Raw genomic sequence first — 26,703 nt, 5'->3', positions numbered from 1 at the left:
CTAAGCATGTGCTGTGCTGTGTTGTGCTGTGTTGTGCTGTGCTTACATGCTCTGGGAATGCTTTTATATATTCCCAGTTCGAGAAATATGTAACTCAGCTGTGTGCTGTGTGTATAGCACAAGATTGTTAATGCCAGTCTTGCTGGAAAATGCTCATCAAATTGATCAGGTGTTGTAAAATGTTTTTCTGTTTTAACAGTTGACAGTGCATATATGGTTTCGGGGGTGGGGGCATTGTTTACTGTGCGCAGAACATTTTTCAGTGAGTTATGCATGTGCTGTTGCAATGCACATTATGTTGTATGAGCACCATGTTTTGAAGCAAACACTCTTTTGCCCCACAGAAGCAGTGGTTGCTAGAACTAAAGCTAATAATATATTTTTAGTTTTGCAAATGGAATTTTCTAATATTTTGAATAAACTCATACAGTATTCAGCTACGCTTGCCAACAAAAAGATATTCTAAATGTTAGCCTCTTAAATGTTCAGCCTTAAATTAAAAGTGTTTAAATAGTTTTCCTAAATCAACCTTCCTCCCCCGCACCCCAGAAATAAAAATGTTGGAATCCACTCTTTTATTTCTCTGGAAACTATTATATTGTTGCACAGAGACATGTGCGCACCTACTTTTTTCAAAGCATGAAAAATTGGGGCTCATGTCTATCCACACTGTCTCCCAGTTTGATTTTGGCTTGGACGCTAACTCTTAAACTGGTTTATCCCCTCTGATTCATAACATTCCATCATTAAAATTTTTATTGCACCAACTAACACAATCGTGAATATGTAACTCAGATATTACACATGTTACATTCTCATATCCGGTCATGTTTGACTACTGAGGACACAGAATATGAGTGGCTTCAGACGTTGAACAATTGAGGGAAACGGAAAGTGCAAATGAACTTGTGCTTCCTGTTTTTATGCTTCTGTTTTAACACGTAAAGCAGGGGTTCATTCATATCTTCCTCATGAAAGTGCATGTTCCGTCTTCATTTGGAGCTCTCACTTGATCCCATAGGGGAAGAGGTGCTGATTCCACTTCAGAAGTTACACAGAATTACGGAAAAACAGAAAGCAAAGCTGGACTCCAGACAGTCCAAAGGAACGAGGAAAGGACCAGTTACAAGTATACTCTGAGGAGTAATGCAATCCGCCCAGACATTTCTGACCCAAACCCTGGTCACTCAATTTATTTGAAACAAAACTTTAGCCCAAAACATGTTCTATATTCTACATTTCCCTCCTTCTGTCCTCCTCCTTTAGGAAAAGAAAGTGCTTTCTTCTTCTAGGAAAGATAGGTGCTGGTACTCACCATGAAGTTGTTGCAATAAGTGCCACACTTTTAAACGACAAAGAGTGATGCTGGTACTTGAGTACCCCCTTTTTAAAAAACCCTTGAGTACCCCCCTTTTTTAAAAAAAGTACAGCCTAGGATCAAGGTAAATGCAGAAACTTGATAGAGCAGGTCTTCATTTCTATACGGTTGTCCCCAAACAAATCTTCTGAGCACTTGTTACATAATGCCTTACTTTGCATGGTTGCCAGCTTTGGTGTGGGGATAGGGTTCGGTTTGGGTTCAAGGGGAGCAGGTTTAAAGTTAGACTGAGTTCCGGTTTACTATATCTCTGACCTAGCTTTTGAGTTCAACTTTGTGATTACAAGAAGGAACCCAATTCCATGCACTCGGTCTTCTCTCTCTCTCTCTCTCTCTCTCTCTCTCTCTCTCTCTGGGTTTTCTCCCTTTGCACCAGCTGGGAGGGATTGCTGCTCGCAGGATCTGTCCAAATAGCACAGCAACCCAGGTGCTAAACCAGCTATGGCCATGTCAGCCGTGATATTAATACCCCATTCCGGGAAAGAGGCAACACAGAAGCGATTAGGAGTTATGGCATTTATTTATTTATATTGCCTTCAAGCAATACATCATGATATTATGCTTGGTAGTGTCTTAGTTCCTCCTTAGAAACACCTTTCAGGTGAATACCAGTGGCACCATTGAGATAAATACCTTGCTTGAGGCTGCTGTCACTCAAGGAAACTGTTACGCTAAAACTCCTAGGTCCCAATATGTGTGAAGACTTTCTTATGAGCAACTTTGAAATGACTTCACGTGGATAATTCATGCCGTGAATGAATAGTTGTGTGCATTAATTATTGGCAAAACCGAATATTTGCATTATTTGTGTTTATCTAGTGTGAAAAGGAGAGACATGTTGTTAGAAATTCTCCATTATTCTTTATGGAACCTGCCACTTTTTAATCCACAATGCCCCCAAGATGATACTTGGTCTGGGACATTATGAAGGATAGAAAATGTAGGCCCAGTTACCAACACAATTCCTGCAATGGCAGCAAAAAGTAAAACGTGGGGAAGGAAGGAAGGGTTGTGCTGATGTCACTACTAATGGTGAGCCTCAACCCCAAGAAATTCTATCTGACGAATACTTAGCAAAATGATACCCCACAAATTGGGTGAAGATTTTGGGAGGCCGTATTTGCTTAGCTTCCCTCCCACTTTTCATTGAGAGGACCTCGATTAACAACATATATGGGCTTCCAATGTAGCATATCCTGGCCATGACCAGCCCACCTAGACATGGTAAAGGCAAAGGAACCCTGGACGGTTAAGTCCAGTCAAACTTGACTATGAGGTGTGGCACTCATCTTGCTTCAGGCCGAGGGAGCCGGCGTTTGTCCACAGACAGTTTTCCAGGTCATGTGGCCAGCATAACTAAACCGCTTCTGGTGCAGTGGGACACCATGATGAGTGCCAGAGCACATGGAAATGCCGTTTACTTTCCAGCCACAGCAGTACCTACTTATCTACTTGCACTGGCGTGCTTTCAAACTGCTAGGTTGGCAGGAGCTGGGAGAGAGTAACTCGGACTGCTGACCTTATGATCTGCAAGCCCAAGAGGCTCAGTGGTTTGGACCACAGCGCCACCCGCATCCCCCCCCCCCCCCCGCAAGGTTGAAACAAGTGGTATGGGCTTTATGGGAAATTTTGAATTGGGAAATTTTCTGTTTCAGGTTAGAAAGTGGCTGACCTGTGGCTCTCCAGATGTTGGTGGACAACTCCCATAATCTGTCACCAATAACATCTGGATGGTCACAGGTTAGCCACTGCCATAATAATAATAATAATAATAATTAATTTAATTTATTTGTACCCTGCTCATCTGACCCCATCAAGGTATTATCTCCTACATTGTTGCAGTGTTAAATAGCTTTCCTTTAATAGAGTCTTTTTGACCATATGGGACTTGGGTTTCTAAAGTACAATAAATTTGGTTACTACACATATCAATACTTAAGTGTAACTGTAAAACTTGCTTTACAGTATGTGAGATTCTCGATGATTGCCTTTTGAAGCTTTCCTTGCACAAATGACTTGTATGTTGTTGGAAGAAGCAAAATAACATTTGTGAAAACAATAGATGCTTCAGCCAAATCAGATTCCTGCCACTTTCAGAATTATAATTTATTTTGTTCCTCTCCAGTAATTAGTTTGTGTTTTTGTTTCAGAGATCGTTCACGTTAATAATAGAAGCCTGGGATTGGGATAATGAGACAAAAGCTGGTGAGTATATCATTAAAACTTTAACATTATGAAACAGAAAAAAGTAAGAAAAACTGCTGCCTGCCATTTTTAAAAAGCTTGGGGTGGCCAGTTTAATAGCATATGAAATGAGGGTTTCATTACAGATTAAGCTACAGCACTTATGAATGCATCAATATACTTCCACTATAACTGGAAATGTGTTCTCTTAACACATTTGCAAGGGGTTGGACTAGATGACCCTTGGGGTCCCTTCCAACTCTATGATTTTATGACTCTTCGATTCTAAGAGCCACTGTTCGAAACTCCCATTGTTCTAGGCACATTTTGCCACAGGGAATTTCATTAGTGTGAACAGCTTCTGAGCTCTGGGCAGTACAGCGCCTAAGTTTTCAGATTAAAACTGCAGAGTGGAAGGAAAGAAGGACCTTTTTCTGCCTCCCCACTTCCAGCTACTGTCTGAAGACTAGAGAAGAGACTCTCTTAAGAATATTGGAGGGGTGGACAGGGGAAGGACTAGACCATATGAAAAATGAACATAATATTTTAGCTGCAGTTCATTCATTTTCAGCTTTGTATTCTTGTTATTAAAGCAGCGCGCCTGGACATTCCATTGTTGCACCCATAACCTGGGCTCTAGCTTTCATATCTCAGTTTCTAACACTGCGAAGAGCAGCTGTTGCTCTCAAGCTTGCAGCTTGGTGGATAATGAGAATGACATTTTGTGTGGGGCTGATTATTTGCCTAATTTTTGTAATTGAAAGTTATGCTGGGAATACTGGTAGGGGCTGAAGACAAGGTGTCAGTTAACGCATGCTTTGTTGCCTTTAGATTTATTCAGTCTGGCCTGTATTGTATAAGCAATGTATGATCCTATAAATGTGTGGAGAAACGAAAGTAGATTCTGAAACATCCTTTAGGCCACTGACAGCACTTTCCCCTGGTGCTTTGGTTATGGGCCTCACTGCATTGGATTCATTATCTGTTGGACATATACCTAGAGGCGTTTGGGACTCATAACATCTTCCATGAATCAACACTAGCGACACCTTCAAATCTCTGAAAATAGGAAAATTGCTGAGAGGTGTTTTTCCTTAAATTCTTCGTTGCCTGCTAAAGTTATGGCTCAGGACAAGGAAAATCTGGTTGATGCATAGGTAAAGGTAAAGGGACCCCTACCATTAGGTCCAGTCGGGGCCGACTCTGGGGTTGCGGCGCTCATCTCGCTTTATTGGCCGAGGGAGCCAGCGTACAGCTTCCGGGTCATGTGGCCAGCATGACTAAGCCGCTTCTGGTGAACCAGAGCAGTGCATGGAAACGCCGTTTACCTTCCCGCTGGAGCGGTAACTATTTATCTACTTGCACTTTGACGTGCTTTCGCACTGCTAGGTTGGCAGGAGCAGGGACCGAGCAACGGGAGCTCACCCCGTCACGAGGATTCGAACTGCTGACCTTCTGATCGGCAAGCCCTAGGCTCTGTGGTTTAATCCGCAGCGCCACCCATGTCCCATATTTATCTAAATGTTAAGCAGCAAAAAAATAGCTGTTCCGGTTTGGAAACTGCCAGTCTGATTGATCCTGGTTCTGCAATACTATGGTTCACTTTACTTCATTAGCATTAAATTGAAACCCCTGCCACTCCTTGGACGTTTCTGTGCTGTTTGTCGTTGACTTCTTGTACCTTGGTAAGGATCAAAATAGGAGAATGCAACTCTTCTAGAAAAATGGTGTGTCTTTCTTAGGAGTCCTGGTTTTATACCTAAAAAAACCATGGTTATAGCATGCTTGCTGGTAAAGCCCGCCAAATTTCCAAAATTGTGTGGTAATTCTTCTCTACCAGCTTTTCCTTAATTGCATGCCAGCTTACAAGGTGTATATCTTGGTCAATGTACAATGTAAATGTAAATGTAAATGGATTTTCACAAACCCCACCAGTATAAACCCTGCAAAAGGGCTTCCACTTACACAATGAGACTATCCCGCGTGCCCTTCCTTCCAAATTGGCTCGGGGTGGGCATCAGGAGAACACCCAGAACAGCAGGTGGGGCGGGGGGGGGTAGGGTAATAATCAAGCTTCAAGCATGTGCAAAAAGAATCTTCGTAATAGCACCGCGTTGAATTCCACTCAATACATTTTTGTTAAGGCTGGCTCAGTAGTTTCTGAAAAAGTAGTATTCAGAGAAATGGCTTGCTGTAGACAACCTGTTGCCTCCAGTCTCTTTCAGAATTTTGGCTTATACTACTAAAACAGCATACGGCTTTCCCTGTAAAACAATGCTGATTAAGAAATCATTTTTAGTGAGGACATTTATGTAGCAATGGGAAACCTGCTACATCCCATTGAACGGAGGTGAACATCCCATTGGCTGTGCACCTGATTTATGACCACGGTTCTTTATCGAGCAAGTTATCATATTTTTGTGCTTGGGGTGTGAATGAGTAACCTGCTCCTCTACTGCTGGCCTTTGGAGAACTGCAGCAATCGCCCGCTTAATATCAAGAACCAACGTTAGCAAAACAACTACTGATCTGTCAAAAGTTAGCTTGTTGTCTATGAACAAAGCCTGTGGCTTAATAGTCAACTTGTGGGCTTAAAACACCCCAGAAGGTGTAAGGGGGGCAATTATATAATGCCAGTTGTTCCTCACCCCCAAAGGCACGCTCCTCCATTGTCTCCCAAGACAGACGGATATCAGTGAATGTTCCTAGCCAGAGCAAATAAGTGCTTCCTTTGTTTTCTACCAAATTGGCACATGCAGTTTCTGAACCTGAGCTCTTGAAGCAAAGCTTAAGCGGTCCAAGGTGTAGGAGGCATAGGACGCTGACAGTTGTGACGGGGGTGGGGGGTGGGGCAAGTTATGGGCACCTGCGTCCTAGCCAAGATTCATTAGCAGAAGCCTGGTGGATGCCTTTATGTGGGGAGAGGTTAATTGCCAGTGCCTAGTCATGTATCATTAGAGCCGGAAGCAGGGTGATGGGTAGGATGTAAGCAGAAACTAAGGATAGCAGCAGCGTATGCCAGGCTGTGTGTGTGTGAGAGAGAGAGAGAGAGAGAGAGAGAGAGAGCGCACCTCCCGGTCACCCCCGTGCAATTTAGCACCTGCTGATTCTCCCCCAAGGCTCCTTCTTTCCTGCCCATTCAAGCTGCACAGGTTTCCAGTTTCAGAGCTATGAAATTATTTGCAATAAGAAATCACCAGGCAGGAGAAAGGGTAAGGATTCTCCCTTAAAATGACCATTTACCCCTACATTTCCTTTGAAAACCCAGTGCTTGCTCTTAACGGCTAGTTTCCCCAGTAATTCACTGCCTACATTTCTTGCTTACCTTCACAAACTCATAGAAATCCTCCCTCCAGCAAAGCACTTGTAACAAACGAGGTTCTGGCAAACAGGATGCTGAGTAACATACCTAATAAATATTAAATGAATGGGACCATAATGCATATCAGAGTACTGCACTGAAAAGCTTGAACTATGCAGTACCTGCAGTCATCTGGTTTCAACTTCAGGCAAGGCAGTTTCCACGCAGGCTCCTGCACCCATCCCTTTATTAGTTATACATCTGGCTACAGATGTGACTGGAAGTTGTTTTGAACTGTTTTTAATACCGTGCTTAGAGGATGGTGACACACCCTGGGTAGTTAGGGTGAAGGATAGGTTAATAATAATAAAGATATGAGCTGGGATTTTGATGATAGCCTTATGCGAACCTTCAAAAAACAAGCATGTATGAGAAGTGCCAGCTCTACAACAAAGCCCATCTGGAAGCACCCTTGCTGAAGGGAGTAGCACCCTAATATGTATTCAGGAGGGATATGCAGAAGGCCTGGTGAGAACCCTGCTAAGCTGCACTGTACTGAGTAGCAACGATGCTGCCTTTTGCCTTGCATACAAAGGGCTAATTCTAGCTTCCCTTCTCTGCTTGCACAGGTGCTGGGTGGGTTGAAGGGCAAAATGCCAGTGCAACAAGAGAAGGTCAAACTGGAATTAACCCTCCTATACTGGAACATGCAGGAATCCTGCAGTTTGGAATTGCAAGAGCATGTCTTAGTACAGTGGATATTTTACAGGGTTTTAAAAAGGGGGGGAAAGCTCGCTCGCTGTAAGCCATTGTTCTTAGATTTTGTGTTTACTGCGTATCTGAGAGAGCAACACAGAGACTTCCTCACTGCTGCCCTTCTGCATTTTTGATTTCAGGATTCCCTTCTCTCTGACACTGTCCAAACTAGCTGTAGCTTCCTGGTTCACGGTACATTTTTAAGCTGGCCCTTTGTAGTGAACAACATGCCGCCTCTTGCATATGGGAGAGAATTTCCTCTCCTCCCTTCCCCCAAACAATCTAAAATAGTTTGAGATGAAATTTGAGTTCAACTCTAGCAGAGGCTAGCTGTGTATTCTCAAGTGGGTGTACTTCTGAGAAACTGGCTACAGGAATGTACCAACTTATTCATGCCTCTGGTATTTTCCCTTTAATGTAAGTAAACCCCGGAGGACCACAAATGTAAAGGCTAAACTATAGCTGTGACATTGTTAAATGCATTTAGCCCTTGCGTGCATGCATTTAGTTTTTTTTAAAAAAAGTTGGTATGGAGGGCAGGAGGTGAACTGGATAGAGACTGTGCTGTGTGTGTGAGGGGTTAAAAATCAAAGCATCATAGAACTATAGAATTGGACGCAACCGGGAGAGTCATCTAGTCCAACCCCTTGCAATGCAGGTGTCTTTTGCTCAACACAGGGCTTGAACCCCTGACCGTGAAAATAAGAGTCTCATGCTCTACCAACTGAGCTATCCCAGCATGTCTCATCTGTCCTGGAGCCCTGTGCTTTGAATTCTCATGGGGGGGGGGTCACACAATGGTATCATATTTAGTTCAGTTTAGCAGCAGCAACATAGCAGGATCAGGATTGTTGATTTGTTAATGTTGTTGATGATTGTGCAAATCACCATTCAGAGTCAACACCTTCTGGTGCAGAGTCCTGTGAACAAGCCACAAGTTGACTTACGCTGACCATTTTGTCCCTATGATAGGACCTACTCTGTGTCAGAATGGATATGCACACTTTAGATACTGAGCTCTCTCTTTGTTTTCCAGATGAAGAACTGTTAATTGACAGAGTGCCATTTGCTGGTATGATCAACCCAGAAGATCGTTGGAAAGCGCTTCAGTTGAATGGCCATGTTGTTCATTTTGAAGCACAAATACGAGTTAAATGTGATGAAAACTACTATGGCCCCCAGTGCAATAAATTTTGTGGCCCTCGTGATGACTTTGTGGGCCACTACACATGTGACCAAAATGGAAATAAAGCTTGTATGGAAGGCTGGATGGGTGACGAATGTAAACAAGGTACCACACTACTCATTCTTAAAACTGAATATTATGCTCATATCTTAAAATTCTTGATTCTTTGTTCATGATCTGATCATGCCGCAGAACATTGTATAATAATGTTTAAAAGGCCCAAGTTTGCTGCATACAGAGTCAGACCACAGATTTCTCTAGACCAGCCTGACACCTTCCAGATGTTTTGGACTGCATCTCCCATCAGTAGTGCTGGCTATGCTGACAGAAGTTGTGGTCCAAAACATCTGGAGGCTGCCTGGTTGGCAAAGGCTGAACTAGTTTACAGTTGTCTTCTTCGATAATGACTCTCCAAGCTCTTGGAGGACTTAATCTGACCCTACAGTCTTACATTGTTTTAAACTGGAAATGCCTGGAATGAAACCTGGGAAGGTCTGCATGCTCGCCATGTGCTCTTACACTGAACTATAAAACAGAGATTAACTTGCATGTTCATTCAGTGTACTCCACCAAATCTGAAACTCCTAGATAGGCAAAAAATCCTGGAGTTTTGGCTGCATTCAGTCTTTCTCTTGAGTTATTTGTATGCCCAGCATCTGTCTTCATCAAGCCTTTTATTAAATACAGTGGTAGCTCGGTACTCGAACGGCTTGGCTCCTGAACGCCTCAAACCCAGAAGTGAGTGTTCCAGTTTGCGAACATTTTTCGGAAGAGGAAGGTCCGATGCAGCTTCCGCTTGAGTGCAGGAAGCTCCTGCAGCCAGTCGGAAGCCACTCCTTGGTTTACGAACGGTTTTGGGAGTTGAACAGACTCCCGGAACGGATTAAGTTCAAGAACCAAGGTACCACTGTATTTTTATCTCACCTTTCAATTTAAAAAATGCTCAAGCCAGCTTGCAAGGTAACTTCACTCGCCTTGGTGTACCAATAATAATCACTTTGTATTTTTCACATACCCTGGTTGTAGCTGGGAGTTGGGGGGTTTTATCCAAGGACATTCTTCTTTCAACATACTTCAGCCTCAGCTTTAACAACTTGAACATGTAAACTGATGGTCAAATGAGAGGCTGGATTGCTCTACAAGCTTAATCTGAGGGGACAACCTGAAGTCTGACAGTGGTGCAGCAACTTGAGATACTTATGGAATGGATTTTTGTGTAGACAGTTCTGGTTGAATTTTTTTTTTAGAGCTATGCATATTTTAAAAGCTGCAGAGCTTCAATATATCATAGTTCGTAGGAGTTCTTATATCATTGAATATGTATCTTTCCAGAATTAGAAACTGTTCTTGGCTGTATAAGAACAGAGATAAATGCCACTTTAGACATGAAACTCCTGTAGAGGAACAGGAAGCACAAGTGTCTTGTTGTGCTTCCTTTCCCTCTGCATTTCTTGTTGTGTCTGAAATAGAACTTCTTTATCTCTCCTGCCTGGAGAAAACAGCTTTCATATTCAGGAGATGCTGAGAAGTAGTTAAAATGCTTGATAGGTGTGTTATTGAGGTTTGTTTCATGAAGAAAATGCAGTGTTCAAAATGAAGCCATTTAACTAAATTTTCTAAAGTGTTGGCATTCACTGATGTTTAACCCTCTTTCTTTGATAGCTGTATGCAAACAAGGATGTAATTTAGTCCATGGGGGCTGCACTGTACCTGGGGAATGCAAGTAAGTATATACGCAGATTTGGGTTTGGGGGGTGTATTTTCTTAAATCTTACCTTATGCTCTTGTGAGAAAGATGCAGTGGCTAAGCAAACCTTCTAGATTTGGTATATTGGTCTGGTTCACACACAACTCCAAGCCATGGTTTGTTAAACAACCATAAGATGTTCAGCCCATGGCTTGTTTCATGAATGCTTGGTTTGTTTTCCAGATGTTCTTGCCTTGTCCCATTGTAGCTTAATAGATTTCTGGCATATGATGTCAGACTAATTAAAGCTTCAAAAACAGACTATGGCTTCAGGTTATGGTTTGTTAGTAGTACACAGGCCATATTTAAGGTGCTGGACATGATTTGGATTATAAAACAAGCCATAGTGCAATAAACCATGGCTGGCTTTAACATGCAAACCAGGCTATTGACTTCTTAAGGTTGATCTTTTTATTTCAGATATGTTATGTCCTGCTTTTTAATTTGACCCTAGATTTCCAAAACTGGTGCTTTAAAAAAAGGCATATAGCAGCAAACCCAAAGTGTGTTTTTATTTTATAGTCAAAATAATCTGAGAGGTGTGGTAATTATTTTGGTCTCCTTTTTCCATTTTACCTGTTCTGGAAAGTATGGCAGCCTGTCTCCAAGAACAGGCAATTCTGAACCCTATTGCTCACATTTCTAGCAAGCAAAGTGACTGTCTCCATGATCAGCCGAATGTGTGTGGCAGGAGAGCCTGGGTATTACAGTAACATACTGAATTACATTTGTTTGCTTAAATGTGTTCAGTTACATGGAGTTACATGGAGTTGTTATTACTGACTGTTGGCAGCCGAAAATGGGCTGGTGCCATTACACTAACCGTTCAGTGTAATGACACTAGCCTGCTTTGAGCTTCCAGCACAAAACTACATACCTCCTTAGGGTAGTTAGTCTGAGTTGACTAATGGTGATTAGGAACATCAGTGCCTTAATCCAAGTCATAGCACGGGTACATCTAGCTCACTGTTGTCTAGCAGTTAGTCTGTTCTGGTTGGTAGTGACTCTTTAGGGTTACAGGTGGGTCTTTTGTGGTCTGACCAGAAGATGCCAAGGATAGAACACGGACTTTCTGTACTCAAAGTAGGTGCTCAGCTACTGAATTACAGCCTTGTACTAGCACCGTCTGTTGTCTTTGTCCATGGAGTTTTCTTGGCAAGGATACTGGAGTAGCTTGCCAGTTCCTACTCCAGGTGGATCACATTTGGTCAAAACTCTCCACTATGACCTGTCCGTCTTGGGTGGCCCTGCACGGCTTAGCTCATAGCTTCTCTGAGTTATTCAAGCCCCTTCGCCATGACAAGGCAGCGCTGGAAGAAATATCAACAACCTCAGATATGCAGATGACACAACCTTGATGGCAGAAAGTGAGGAGGAATTAAAGAACCTTTTAATGAGGGTGAAAGAGGAGAGCACAAAATATGGTCTGAAGCTCAACATCAAAAAAAGTTAATGGCCACTGGTCCCATTACCTCCTGGCAAATAGAAGGGGAAGAAATGGAGGCACTTAGATATTTTACTTTATTGGGCTCCATGATCACTGCAGATGGTGACAGCAGTAACGAAATTAAAAGATGCCTGGTTCTTGGGAGAAAAGCAATGACAAACCTAGACAGCATCTTAGAAAGCAGATACATCACCTTGCCGACAAAGGTCCGTATAGTTAAAGCTATGGTTTTCCCAGTAGTGATGTATGGAAGTGAGAGCTGGACCATAAAGAAGGCTGATTGCCAAAGAATTGATGCTTTTGAATTATGGTGCTGGAGGAGACTCTTGAGAGTCCCATGGACTGCAAGAAGATCAAACCTATCCATTCTGAAGGAAATCAGCCCTGAGTGCTCACTGGAAGGACAGATCCTGAAGCTGAGGCTCCAATACTTTGGCCACCTCATGAGAAGAGAAGACTCCCTGGAAAGACCCTGGTGTTGGGAAAGATGGAGGGCACAAGGAGAAGGGGACGACAGAGGACGAGATGGTTGGACAGTGTTCTCGAAGCTACCAGCATGAGTTTGACCAAACTGCAGGAGGCAGTGGAAGACAGGAGTGCCTGGCGTGCTCTGGTCCATGGGGTCAGAAAGAGTCAGACACGACTCAACAACAACCAACAACCAGCACCATCATCTGCATGTCAGTAAAGGCTTGTCCACACTTCTTGTTCTGTGCTTTGTAGGCACAAGCCCAGGTGGTTTCCCCCTTGCCCTGCTCCTTTCTCAGGGAAAACCTGCTCTTTAGTGCTAAATTGGAGCAAACGTCAATCCATAGGAAACAGGAATTGCCGTGACAAGAGGAAATGTGGATAAGCCCTAACTCAATAGCAGTGGTGGTGGTATGTTTTGAACTGGGTGTGTGTTTACCCCTTCCTATGATGCAGTTGGCTTCTGAAATTGAGATATGCACACACACATCTCCACTAGTCCTTTCCTGTCTGAAATGTTTTACCTAAATTTTCCAGTGCAAGCATATGTGTAGGAGTTTGCTTTCATTAGGCTGATGGCCGTGGTAGTTCTTTAAAAAAAGATCATGTGCATCGGATGCAGTTGTGTACTTTACAGGTCCACCAGCAGTGTGGAGTATTTCGTAGGTTTTTCTCTCGTTTAGCCTCCACCCTATTGAATGCATTATGGCTCTTATTTTATGCTAGAGATGGGGAGTCTGTGGCCCTCCAGATGTTGTTGGACTACAGCTCCCATTGAGATCCACCATCATGGCCAGTGGTCGGGCAAGACGGGAGTTGTAGTTCAGCCACATCTAGAGAGCTGCAGGGTCCGCCATCCCTGTTTTATGCTGAAGTGCCTTCTCTTCAGAAATCCTTGGGTTCATTCTGCTTCTGAAATGTTTTGAATGGAACTCTGGTATATCCGTTCTGATCTTTGAATGGGGATGTTGAAGAATCCTGCTTAGTCAGAGCTCTTAAATGATTCCTAAGGGAATATTATGCAGAAAATCAACATATTAGAAGTTAATTGTATGGTGAAGAAAGCTCTTGAATTCATGAATAGGTGGCTATGTGTCACACACACACACCAAATTTCAATTGTTTTTTACGACCGCTGGCAAAATAGTTTGGGCTTTTCAGAGGCAAAGGGGAATTTGTGTGACACTGTGCGTTTGTGTTGCCTCAGTGATACAGACTTTACTCTTTTAATTCTTCATAATAAGGTTCGTAATAAACATTTAGCAGTAGCAGTTTTTATGTAGCCAATCACAGAACAGTCCTATTAGTTCAGCAGTGAATTAAAGCTGCAATGAGCTCAGACTTCCATTTTTCTTTCCCCTTTCTTAGTTTCAGTCATGATGAAGAACTGTTCTGTTCAGACATCCTCTTAATTTTCACTGTGAACACTTTAATTTTTCAGCAGGTTCTGGGGATGTGTAGTAATTCCTGAACAATTTCACATACAGAAATGAAATTAAGCTGTTCTAGCTTCTATTCATGCTGAATATGACCAGACTTCCTGTTAGGCAGGAAACCTTCAATTTATCCTTCCTTTATAGATGTGACAACTAATCAGCTTGCTGTACATAACCTTTTGACTTGTAAACACTGTGTTCCTTTGGTTAGGCAATCATTTTTACTGGTACAACATTGTAATAGGAAGCTAAGTCTTTTCTTGCAATAGGATCACATGCAGTGGCAAAATTTGGTAGCTACCAAGAGCCCATTGGTGCTGATGCCTTCTCTGGATTGGACCTTGACTTTTCTATCCCCACCTCCAACTTTGGTTTTGTGAGTTGCCTGTGATTTTAAATTTCCCACAGTGCCCACAAGCTGTGCTATGTTGGGGAATTGTGGGAAATTTAAAATTACAGGTGGCTCATGGCCACCTGATTTTAGGAAGACAAGGCATCAGACCCCTCAAAACCTGGAGCCCCCACCCCAGAATGTACTGTAGGATGCAAGCTCTGCAGATGTTTATGTTCAAAACAAGCTGCTTCTTAAAAGTTGTGATATATATTATGCACTTACTGCTTTCTTGGTTAGCGTATCAGCCACAGGGGCAGCAGTATGTGTTTGTACTTCCTTTTGATAATCGAACTAGGTTGAGAAAATGCATTTTTGTAAAGCAGCAGCATGTTTGGATAGCAAGCACCCTTATTTAGCCAAATGCTTTCTAAATTAAAGTAATGGCATTAAACTGAACCAGTTCTGATGTTATGAAGCTAAAAAACCAGGGAGATAGTTGTTTCCGCATCCCCCTCCTAATATATAAATTAGCATAGAAGTGGGCTAATGTGGAAGTGTTGTGGAATATTGTGGGATGTGTGACAGTATACCGAATCTGCTGTAGTGGTGAAGTAAACTGAAATATTCCACTTTAATTATATCCTATCTCTTACTTTTCAGCTGTATTAATGTGTATCTTTATCCGCATTTCAGTTACATATTTCTGTGCCTAACTTTCCATTATTTGGGTATGCAAATAATATTAGAGACAGTGGGCTGAGGCAGAGACAATAGCTTGGTCAAAGATACTTAACTGAGTTTATGGCTGACATGAAATTTGAATCAAGGACTCCCTGGCCCACGGGCACATTTGCATAGTGGCAATCACTTGTTTTTGATTCTGGAACATCATTGTGAGGAGTATCTTTGAAGGCATTGAGGAGAGTGGGTGGATGGGGAGAGAAACACAAATTCCCATTTCCCCATACGTCCTCTTGCATTATTTACAGATGTTGCCTTTCTGATGTGTGGGCAGAAAAAGAGTAGCAGGTGGGAGTCTCCTGAGCAGTTTTGAAATTCTCTGCACGTTGGTGCCAGTGCAGACTTCTAACCCTTTTCCCATTTAACTTTATACCTTGTGAAGTGTCAAAAATCAGCAAGGTTAAATAAATAGATAAAAAAGTGTGAAGGGTTTCTGGCATTTGCTTTTATAGCAAATTTAGATACTGACATACACGCTGACAAAAGGGTTGTGTAAGGGAATAGGAAGGGCAGCTCTAGCTTGTGTACATTGCTCCCCCTCCTTTTTTTATCTTCACAACAGCCCTGTGAGGTTGGCCGAGCTGGGAGTTTCTAGTTCAGACACCAAAATGGTGAAATTGCACTTATTTAGATTATTTTTGGCTTGTTATTTATCAGGGTTGGCAAACGTTTTTTGGAAGGGGGTGTTTTGTGGTAAATATCAGGACTATGAAATCTTACAGTTGAAGCTAAAGGGCTTGCTTTTCTAGCTTTGTGCTTGTTTGTTTTTCTTTACATTCATGGCATCATATATTTGTGTCTCGTTTTTCTTCCCAGTAGCTCAGGGTCTCGTACATTACCGTATTCTCCCCCCTTTTTATCTTTGTAACTGTCCTGCGGGATAGACTAGGCTAAGTTAATACATGTACGTAAGCAGCAGTTCTTGGTGGGGATTTGTGGAGGTCCCAATCCGCACACAGCCTAACGGGCCTAGGAAATCCTGTTGGCATCCCTGAAAACAATTCCCATAACTCATCTCCTGGTGTTGCAGCATGCAAAAGTAGGTTTCTTTCGAATTCTGGTGTTCCTGACACTACTGCTCTTGCAAGGCTTGTAGCAACTCCAGAAAAATAGCTCCACATGCGCAATCAAACTGTCATAAGACGCTGGGGATTGTCTCTCAGTCCAGGTGGAATGGGGTTCCTGGCTTATCTTGGTGGTTTGAGCCAAGAAGTTTAGGGACACTGGGGGAATATGGTGTTAAAAGAGCCTCTGCCTTACTCTTTGTTCGGAAGGGCAGCAATGGAAAGGACAAATGAATAGCGAGGGAGAGGCTGTTTTAGCAGTCCATTCGCTCTGATCAAACGCCAAGCTTGCAGGTTTGGTCCCTGTATGGAACAGCTGCGTATTCCCACATTGCAGGGGGTTGAACTTGGTGGTCCTCAGGGTCCTTTCCAACTCTACAATTCTTTGATCAAGGGAGGGAAGATGCAAAGGAAAGAGACATTCCATCTAGGGCTAAAAGGTAAAGGTAAAGGACCTCTGACAGTTAAGTCCAGTCGCGAACAACTCTGGGGTTGAGACGCTCATCTCGCTTTACTGGCTGAGGGAGCCGACGTTTGTCCGCAGACAGTTTTTCTGGGTCATGTAGCCAGCATGACTAAGCCGCTTCTGGCAAAACCAGAGCAGCGCATGGAAAGACCGTTTACCTTCCTGCCGGAGCGGTACCTATTTATCTACTTGGACTGGCGTGCTTTCGAACTGCTAGGAGCTGGGACCAAGTAACGGGAACTCACTCCGTCACGGGGATTCGAACTGCCGACCTTCCAATCGGCAAGCCCTAGACTCAGTGGTTTAAATTCTTGAAATGATGCCCTAGGTCTTCAGTTCCTGGGTGTAGAAACCTCACGAGGCATATTTGCCTGGCTTCCCTCCCTCCATTCACTGTGCCAGTTCATCTTGCACCTGAAGCCTTCAGCCTCAGCAGTCAAGAACATGCAGCTTCATTCTCCCCTTTCAGCAGTCTCAGTGGGAGGTTGCACTTTGGGAAAACCCGTGCTTTGTTGTTTAGGTTTATGAGGCGCCCAATTACATGCCTGCCTCCCCCACCCACCCACATTGGAGGAAAACCTTCGCAAGGATCCCTTGCTGTTCTAGATTGCAGTTGCAAGGACGCATGCCGCGCTAATACAGCAGGAGCTTTTGTCGTTTAAGCACCTAGCAACCCCTGTTTACCAAAACTCTTTAATTATCCAAATGAACTCGCTGTCCCTTGAAACATGTTGATAGTGCAGCACAAAATCAACTAGATCTTTACAACTTGCATGGTAAGGGAGCATGGAAAATGTGGATACTGTGTATAGTCACAGGTTTATTTATTTGGTTCCTGCAGAAATTCGGCAGTTAAACCATAAGCCTTTTCCATGTGCAGGTAGCTCATTTGCATGTAGGTAAACAAAACGAATGTAAACGAACCTCTCTCTGGTTTTGCTTTGTTCTACTGGGTCTTTAGCTTTATACTGCCACCGGGTAAGTTCCTGGTAACAATACCTGTTTCTTAAATGGAAAGACTGTTCCCCAAAGAAATGAGATTCCTCCACGACTCCTCCCACGTGGCTTCATAATGTTCCATTTGCTTTCCACGTTTCAAAGCCAACTGTGCTTTGTGGGATAGACCCATGCAGTATTTTCTCATTCCATTCATGCAGTCATTCATGTAATCATTTCCAGTGGGGGGGGGGGAGTGTTGTTGTTTATATACAGCCAAAGCAGCACTACCCCTGCACAAGAGGAGTGACATTGGCAGACTTGCAGGAGGAGGAGTGTTTGGAAATCCCAGGAGATGCACAGAAAAAGCTTCAGGATGAAAAGAGAGTTGTTTAAAAAAAAAAAAAAGCCAGAAAGAAAAACTTTGAAGATACATGTTTTAGGGTGGTGGGAGGAAAAGGGAGCAAATGAGGCGAGAAGACCTGTCTTGAAAAGTTCCTGTTCATAGCAAAAGTTGCATGTTAGCCAAGAGGCAGTGTGTTCATTGGGTCTTTCGGGGAGAGGGAGGCTAAAGCAGAAAGGGCAGTAGAAGATGTGATAGGGAGAGGCAAGCAAAGCAAAGAAAAAACCCTGTAAAATAAAGGAAGGAGGAAGGGAAGAACACTGCAGAAGCAAAAAGGAAAGGAATTAAATAGGAGCTACAGCAAGAAGTGGAATGACAGATAGAGCTCCGCCCCTGGCAGAAGCGTCCAGATTGCGCCCCCTAGCCATGGACAAATTAGCTCTTCTTTCCGCCTCTCCTCTACCCCCCGCCCCAATTAAACGTACCCTCTATTTAAAACCATTTCTTATGAGGCAGTAATGGATATTTATATTTATGGACATATTTTTAGACAATTTTGCGCAACCCCCCCCCCCCCGGCAACGCTTGCGCCCCTGGAGGTGGCCCACCTCACCCCCCCCCCCCCAGCTACAGCCCTGGTGACAGGTAGGGGGGAGGGAAGGAAAGCTGGAGACAGAAATGAAAAGTTGCCTGCTTAGCAGCCATACACAACCTAAGCGGGCAGGAGCAAATCCTCATGGGACGCTCTCTGCCCCACATGTAGCTCCACAACTGCCCTCCATCATTCCATTCTTTCCAACTGCTCTTCATGGGCAGAGCATTTCGTTGGAAGGGGTTCCATGTCACCTTCATTTTCTGTTTTGTGATTGAGTTATTGTTGTGCTCAAGCTCTTGTAGGGGGAGTGAATAGGTTTTTTTGACCAATAAAAAAGGCAAGCTGTAATGAACCAAGTATTACCGAGACCGGCAGTGCTCAAAACTGGGCCAGGGACTGCTAGTGTGTCTGCTCGCTTTCAGATGCAGCCCATCCCCTCGTCATTCAGTAGCCTTTGGATTAGACTGTCTAGCAGCAGCTCCAAGAGTAATGGTAATAATAAAATGGAAATAGACAGGAAGTGAGTAAGAGATGGGAGCTTCACAAGAGCAAGAATTGAATGTAAAAGGCACAGCAAATACCTGTTACCCTATGCCAACCTCCCAAGCTTCCGGTTTTAGTGCAAAAGGAGAATGCGAGAAGAAATGAGAGGAGATGGGTAAAAATGCCTTGAGGAGCGTGTGATGAGGAAGAAAAACATAAAGCAGAAAGCCTTCTGTACTCAGATTTGTAAAATCGATACCTCCAGAACCAATAACTGTATTGAGGAAAGCTGAACTACCTGCTACAAGAAAAATTCCAAAAGGGATTAAATAGAAAACAATGCCAGTAATTTCCAGTTGATTAAGCCAATCTTTGCTTTCATCTGCCTCCATTTTTTATTTTTTTTACTGCTCTGCCCTTGTACTCCTGTTTTGTGACTGGTTGGCCTAAGCCATTTTTAGGCCTCTCAAATGAGCCCTGGGGTTTGACTATCTTGTAACTTATTGTAAGTAAGCAGGGATGCTGCTGTAAGCTTAAAGAGCATTGTGAAGACAGATTAACTTTACAGTCCTATGCACATGTAAGCCTCGTTGAAACTGATGGGATGTATTAAGCAATAAGTATGTTTGGGATTACAGCAAATCTGACGCAGTCTATTGAAATGCCATTGAAGTATATGGAGTTTGAGCATCATAATGGCAACTTGGAGAGCTTTTCATTTTGGGCTATTTCTGGGCCTAAAAAACAAATTGCACATCTTGGTACAAATAAGCTGCTCTTGGTTATGCCTAAAACAAATTTCGCTTTGTCAGTTCTTTCTGCTGCATTGGAGCTATATTTCTTTTGTATATGGAAGTTACTCTGGGCAGAAGTCCTTTATTCACCTGGGAACTGCCAGGTTGTTTTTTTAATCCTTGTAGAGTATGGCTAGCACATCATGAGATGCGCATTCTGACAGGGGAGCACAATAATACTCCAGTATTCTGTTACATGTGGAACAATTAGCCTGCTTTAAATAATAAATGCAGTGCTCTGAATATGTGTATTATAGATAATTAAGCATCATGTTGCTAACATTTAACATGCACTTGTGTCTAGGTGTAATTATGGTTGGGAAGGGCAGTTCTGCGATGCGTGTGTCCCCTACCCAGGCTGTGCTCATGGGAGTTGCAACGTCCCCTGGGAATGCAAATGTGAAACCAACTGGGGTGGTCTGCTCTGCAACAAAGGTACTGAACTTCCATTCATAGTTAAATTTTAAATCTCATTACTAACTAGTAACCTGATATCGATTGTTTTTGCCAAGCATGTGCTCACTACAGAGAGCACCTGTCTTCTAACTCTCTGGTGGCACTTGCCTATTGCATTTAAGCAAGCAGGCAGGTTTTGCCATTTGCAAGCTTGCCCTTGCATGGTTTGCATGTCACGCCATCCCTAACCATGGCTTAACATGAGCACATGGGCTCCCAGAGAAGAAATGCATCCACTTTGCTCCTCCCCAGTTGTTTTGCTGCAACACTAACAGTGAACTAACCCATGATTTGGCTTACTGTGTCATCCAGTCCCAGCTATGTGGTTTAGCTTTCTCCAGACAAGCCACAAACTCTAACCAAGGTTGTCCCTATGGCTTACGGCTTGTGGATTGTCCAGAAAGCTAAACCACAAGCCAGAGTCAGGACAACATGCTAAGCTCAAACCATGGCTAATTCAGTGTAGCACAGCACCAAAACAGCCAGGAAGGAGCAAAGCAGCTGTGATGTCCTCTTCTGGATCCTTCAGGCTCACCCTAAGCCATGATTTAGTGCGATGTGCAAACCAGGCCAGTGTGAGTGTAATGCATTTATTCCTAAGAGATTTGCTTTATCTTGTCTTAACGTCACAGATGTTGGTTGAGATGGCAATATACGCAGTGACTAATATGAAGCCAAAATGAATTAAAGGGGGAAGGTGGGCACAGGTGTGGGTGTTAAAGATACTCTGCCTGCCTCTACCCTTCTCTTGAAAGGAGAACTACTCCACGTAGTAGTTCTGCATCTTCTTGTGTCAAATAACCCAACTCCACCTTCGCCTTCTGTCTAGATTTAAACTACTGCGGAAATCATCACCCGTGTGTGAATGGTGGAACCTGCATGAATACGGAACCAGACGAATACAGCTGTGCTTGCCAAGATGGTTACTCTGGAAAGAACTGTGAAATTGGTACTGACAAACAATTGCATGTCTTTTGTTGTTGTTGTTGTTCAACTTTCTATGATGACAAGAATGTTCCTCCATATACCTTTCATGATTAAATGAAACATAGCTATTGGTGATTTTTTATTGGTGATATGTCACCCTTGATGACTAATCTAAAATAAGTTTTTTTCAGATGCCTAAATACCAAACCTCTGTGCAGATTGATAAGACTCTGGGCCCCTTTAGATATGAACAAGCCTTGAGGAGCTTTGTTTCCTCCTCTTGTTCCCCTCCCCCATCCCCAGTGCTTGTTTGAAGCAAACCACAGTTTGTTGTTTCATATGGATAGGCAAAGTAGGGTCAGAAGTAGGGAATCGCTACCCATGAGTGAGGAGAGCCTAGGCGTTCATGCGCCAAAAGCTTCTGTTTATGCCAAACCAGGATTAGGAATCTGAGTAAGCCCTTTGTGTTGCGTAAGGAAGTTCTAGTTCAAGTGCAAATAGCTTACAGAAGCAGACAAATTTCAGAGTCTGTAAAAGTATTCCAGATAGAGCTTCCAGTAAACTTGGGAAGATGGCAAAAGGCTCTTGTAAAGGAAGGACAAGGCCTTCATTACATACTTGGAAATAAAAGTGTTTAAACCTGGATTTGGGTACTGAGGATAATTTTCTTTTCTTATTAGCTGAGCATGCTTGTGTATCAAATCCCTGTGCTAATGGTGGAGTTTGCCACGAAATTTCATCAGGCTTCAAATGCCAGTGCCCAGCAGGCTGGAGTGGACCAACGTGTGCTATTGGTAGGTACAGCTTGGTTTCAGATGTATTATGACTTGTATGTGCACATGAAACAAACTGATTATGCAAACGCCCCTCTTAGGTGCTTGTAACTATAGCAAATGAATGTTCATTGAGTGAACTGAAATCGCACTTCCACTTTGATACAATAACAGGATTGTCACTTAGCTAATAAAATCTTAGTTGTATGAGTTTGTCAGTCGATGGATCAAATCTGCACAATAAAGCAACACATCTGGAGGAGAACAGCTTCTACATCTTTAGTCACGTGTGCATGTATTTATCACAGGTGGCGCCATTTTAGAAATCACATTGGTTCTATCATATGTGAGAAGGGCACAGGCTACTTAAGTTGTCGGCTGCCATTGTAGTTTTAAGAATTTTTTTGTGATTGTTCAGTTATTAATGCCTTTCTTGGTCAGTCACAAGCTTAATTGGTTCATGTAGCAGATTAATAGTTAATCGAGCATTGTACAGCACCTAATGAGTGCAAGTGCTTAAGAGCCTTGCTAAAATGCTTATAATCAAAAAGTTCCTGGCAAAGTAACTTTCACTTCAAGTGTTATCTGGGGGCCGTTATCCTTTTGCTTGTGGCCTCTTCAGCACCACATTTAGGATTACACATGTATAGGATCGTAACAACAGAACTCTCTTGAAAGTTGAGCCAAAAAGCAAACTCTTTGATTTCTTCATGCCAGCAGCACATTTGCTAGGAGGTGCAAGAGGAGACTGGTATATTTTGGGAGGTGGTGGGTAGCAAAATAATCAGTAGTGGCGAGTTGTGTTTTTCTGTTTCTGCCGAGGGCTTGCATCACTATTTCTTGATGTAATACTTTGCTCTCAAAGGCATATGGTGAGGAATTACTGATGAGAAGGATCAAACCTTCTTTCAGCAAGGGTTCTGTAATAAATTTTGTTGCTGCCATGAGCATGGTAGGTATCCCAAACGTGACTCCTGGAAGCATAGAAGTGACAGGAATGCAGTTACGTTCTTAGCTTTTTCACAGAATCAGGGAACACCCTGTTTCTAAACCAGGCAAGAAGAACTGCATCACTTTGGTGTTTAACCACTACACAAACAAGGTGCTGTAACCGGATTAGCAGCTCCATTTGTTCAATTCCAGTGGAAGCATCCAATGGCAAGAGTGCCCAGCATCTTGTGTTGTGCTGCTGTGTACTCTCGGGCTTCTTCATCTTGCAGAGTTTGCTAAAACTTTTTTATCATTTATAGCCAGCGTGGCAATAGATGTTGAATTAAATAGTGAACAAACCTAGGGACAAACGGAGGGTGTATTACAGGGGTGTCCAAACTTTTTTCAAAGAGGATCAGATCTGATGAAATGAACATGTGTGAGGGCTGACCAAAGTTCTTGACCATTTTTAGGATTGAAGTTGTTGAGCTTTTTATTGGATTTTAATTTTACCCCAGGAAATAACCTGCCACAGGGGCCAGATTAAACTGACTGGAGGGCCGGATTAGGCCCCAAAATGGACTTTGGACATGCCTTGATTAACTCTTTTCCTAAAGAGTTATGGTTATACCCATTTATCTGCATTGAAAACAACATGTACGGTTGTCTCAGACCATTCTTTTCCTCCCCAGATATTGATGAGTGTGCCTCTAACCCATGTGCTAGCGGTGGAACTTGTGTTGATCGCATTAATGGGTTTGAATGCATATGTCCACAGCAGTGGATTGGGGCAACCTGCCAGCTTGGTAAGTCAAGACTGTAAGCTATCTTTAAAATTAGTCGCGCTCATTATTGTAAGTATATTGTTGTCATTTTGTGCAAATGGTTCCTTTGATGTTTTAGCTGCTTCTGAGTCATTTTGTATAAATGCTTCCTTTGATGTTTTAGCTACTTCTGAGTTAATCTTGTGAGAATCAGAGTGTGTGGTGCTTTTAAATGCCTCTGAGTGCAGGAACAGGCAATGTTGCATTCTGAAAAACATCCTTCCCTCACTTGCTGCAAACTTGAGCAACGTATGAAATTGTCTTCCGCATGATAATAGTGGTGGACTTAACTCCTAGGGTGGCTAAAATTAGGGCATGCTTGCACTGTTAAGCTACTACAGTTGGCTCCTGTTGCCTCGGGGTGTGTGCTTATCGACTGCTCCCTTATTCCTGCACGTTGCTTGACCCAAAATATTTTTTCCTGTACTACATGCATGCCTCAGGGCTATGCAGAAGCATTTAAGTAGTCTCTGAAGATAAGTGGGCAGGCTAGACCTGTCCATCACTCCTTGGGCGCAATCCACCCCTTGGGCACAATCCACCATTAAGCACTCCCCCAACCTGGATTGTATTGTGCCCAAGACCCATTAAACCACGAGGGAAGTCACAGGAAATGGGCAAGGACAACAGGGGAACAAGTCAATGGATGGACAAGTAGAGGCTGCTGGGCCCTCGTGGTAACCAACATGGCAGATTTCCAGTTTCATTCTTCCAATCTGCCACATTTCCTACCACTTCTATACAAATTCCTAGGCATTGTCGATGCTGGATATCATTTACATACTCTCCACACCTGGAAAAACTTCTGTGGTAGCCGTCATTGCTCACAGTACCCCAAACTAGTATTTATTATACTTTTGATCAAAGGCTTGGGGAGCTGGCCTGTTCAGATAACCTCTCTTAGCTGCATAACTGGAGTTTAATAGAACCACAAAGTCTGAAGCTTATAATCATTGGTGCTTGCTTTAGAGGGAAAATTATGCAGCATGCATGTTGAAAATATCAGCAAACATGTGTCACCGTGACATGTAGCTGATATTTTGGAGGCTCTGCTTTGGTGCAAGGGCAGTCTATTTCTGGGTTTGTTCTTCACTCCCTGCTTTTCTTTCTCTTCTTTCACAGATGCTAATGAGTGTGAAGGGAAACCCTGTCTTAATGCTCATTCTTGCAAAAATCTTATTGGTGGATATTACTGTGACTGCATTCCAGGATGGAAAGGAGTAAATTGTCACATCAGTCAGTATTTAATCTTGCGTATATATATATATCTGACCCTAAAAGAGCTTTTATTTATAGAATATATCAAAACATTCCTAATTCCTAATTTAAGACATCTTTAGAAATGATAAAGATATCTTTAAAGCCTTTCAAAGAACCATGTATGGTGACTCCCTTAGCAGATGTTTCCTTGCATCTAAAGCCTTAATGTTTGAGTTGTGGAATGAACTAACTTGGGGAGTAGCTTCAGTATTCTGGTCTTGGGAAGACTAACTTGACGTTTTTGCTTGAATATTGCCTGGTATTCAAACCTTCATCACCCATACAGCTTGTATTTCCTTGCCTCTGGAAGACTTCAGATTGCTTATTAAGAATGAACAGACGTTGCTAACTCACCTTCAGTCTATTCGTTGCAATTGAGTTCCAGTCTTTTTTATTTTTAATCTCATTTGTATTTTATCCCTAGATATTAATGATTGTCATGGGCAGTGTCAAAATGGAGGAACTTGTAAGGTAAGATTAAATGCATTTGTTTTGTTTTCTTGTTCTGAGGTGCTCTGGAGCTGCTCCTCCTTAAAATTCAACCTATGGCCCAATTCACATGTTAACGCTAACCCAGGCTTCCTCAACTTCGGCCCTCCAGATGTTTTTGGCCTACAACTCCCATGATCCCTAGCTCACAGGACCCAGTGGTCAGGGATGATGGGAACTGTAGTCCCAAAACAGCTGGAGGGCCAAGTTTGGCCATGCCTGCACTAAGACAACCCATAGTTTCACTCAGTGCAGCAGCAGAACAACTGGAGGAGGAGCTAAGTGACCATGATCTCCCCTCTGGAAGCCCACACGTTGGCTCATCTTTGCCATGCCATGGTTTAGCTTAGCTCCGCATCTGAATGAGGCAGAGCAGAGTAAATCAAGCCAGCCTACACAAAACCATATTTGAGGGCAGTGACGTGAGAATTTTTTCAGATGCCAAGCTTGTTTTATATCATAATTTTCAGTTAGCATCCATTCGTTGTTGCTAAAGAACTTGCAAAATGAGGAAAAATTCCATCCCGCGTCACTGAGGACCTCCTTGTATCATGCTGCTTGTTGTTCTTCACATCCCATACACACATCTTTCTTTTTTGGGAAGTTGAAAATTATGCTGATGAAGGGATAAAAGCCACAAACAATCTAAATAAATGGGATACGATGTAGCCAACCTGAGTGCTTTTGAAGCACAATTGATTTCAGTGGGAGCAATTCATATGCCTTCCATTGAAATCAAATGGACAAATGTCCAAATTTGGTGGATTGTACCTGAGTAGTTGTTGAACCGTATGTGCCTACTATTTTGGTGCAGGCTTGTTTCTTCGAGAGCAGTTGGGTAAAACTCTGTCCACACTCACCCCTTCCCTTTCTCTTAAAAAAAAAAAAAAAAAAGACTGTTGACTTTATGGTACTAAGATTAGGTTGGAATGCTGCTGTTAAATGATTCTTGGAATAATCAAGAGCATTTGAAGTACGGTCCACATGTTAGCATTTTGAATGGCAAACGGGAAGAACTGTTCCTCTGAAACCTTCATAGGATGGCTTTGGAGCCAACTGATTAAGTTAGTAGTACTAGGTGGCATTTGTCCAAGAATTCTAAAAATTCAAACATGAAACTGCTGAGCTACTTACTCTGGTATGTTTCTCCTTGTCATCAGTCTCTGTACTACAGAGTTGGAAAGCAACTTTCTTTCTTTCTTTTAAAAAGGTTCTAGGAATTTATCCTGGAATAGTAAACATGATTTAAAAACTTAGCATTTTCACTTTTAACCAGAATAGCTATGCTAGGGGATCTAAAAGTGAGCACAGGTTTGGTAAAAGAAAACACCTAATGTGATTTACATGGATAACCAATTTGGAGATGCAATGAATGTAGCCATTTC

The 26,703-nt window shown here is 42.8% G+C and overlaps 1 protein-coding gene across 6 annotated transcripts in view; it reads left to right on the top strand.

Moving 5' to 3' along the window:
• JAG2 (jagged canonical Notch ligand 2) overlaps positions 1-26,703 on the top strand; it is a 91,246-nt gene that overhangs the window by 37,511 nt on the left and 27,032 nt on the right. For 4 of the 6 annotated variants that reach the window (XR_014509674.1, XM_083434012.1, XM_083434014.1 and 1 more), the window contains 9 exons: positions 3,529-3,583; positions 8,656-8,910; positions 10,468-10,528; positions 19,964-20,094; positions 20,945-21,064; positions 21,723-21,836; positions 23,438-23,551; positions 24,692-24,805; positions 25,254-25,300. Coding sequence is in view for 5 of the 6 variants with exons in the window: in XM_083434012.1 (XP_083290138.1) it covers positions 3,529-3,583; positions 8,656-8,910; positions 10,468-10,528; positions 19,964-20,094; positions 20,945-21,064; positions 21,723-21,836; positions 23,438-23,551; positions 24,692-24,805; positions 25,254-25,300 (1,011 nt within the window). In the remaining variant the exon portion in view is untranslated. The remainder of the gene's footprint in view (positions 1-3,528; positions 3,584-8,655; positions 8,911-10,467; positions 10,529-19,963; positions 20,095-20,944; positions 21,065-21,722; positions 21,837-23,437; positions 23,552-24,691; positions 24,806-25,253; positions 25,301-26,703) is intronic. The other 2 variants (XM_083434013.1, XM_083434016.1) reach the window with 1 other exon arrangement.

The sequence above is a fragment of the Podarcis tiliguerta genome (assembly GCF_965153285.1).
Source record: "Podarcis tiliguerta genome assembly, chromosome: 1".
Lineage (NCBI taxonomy): Eukaryota > Metazoa > Chordata > Lepidosauria > Squamata > Lacertidae > Podarcis > Podarcis tiliguerta.
Note: the sequence above shows the minus strand (reverse complement) of the source record. Positions and strands in the feature narration are given on the sequence as shown.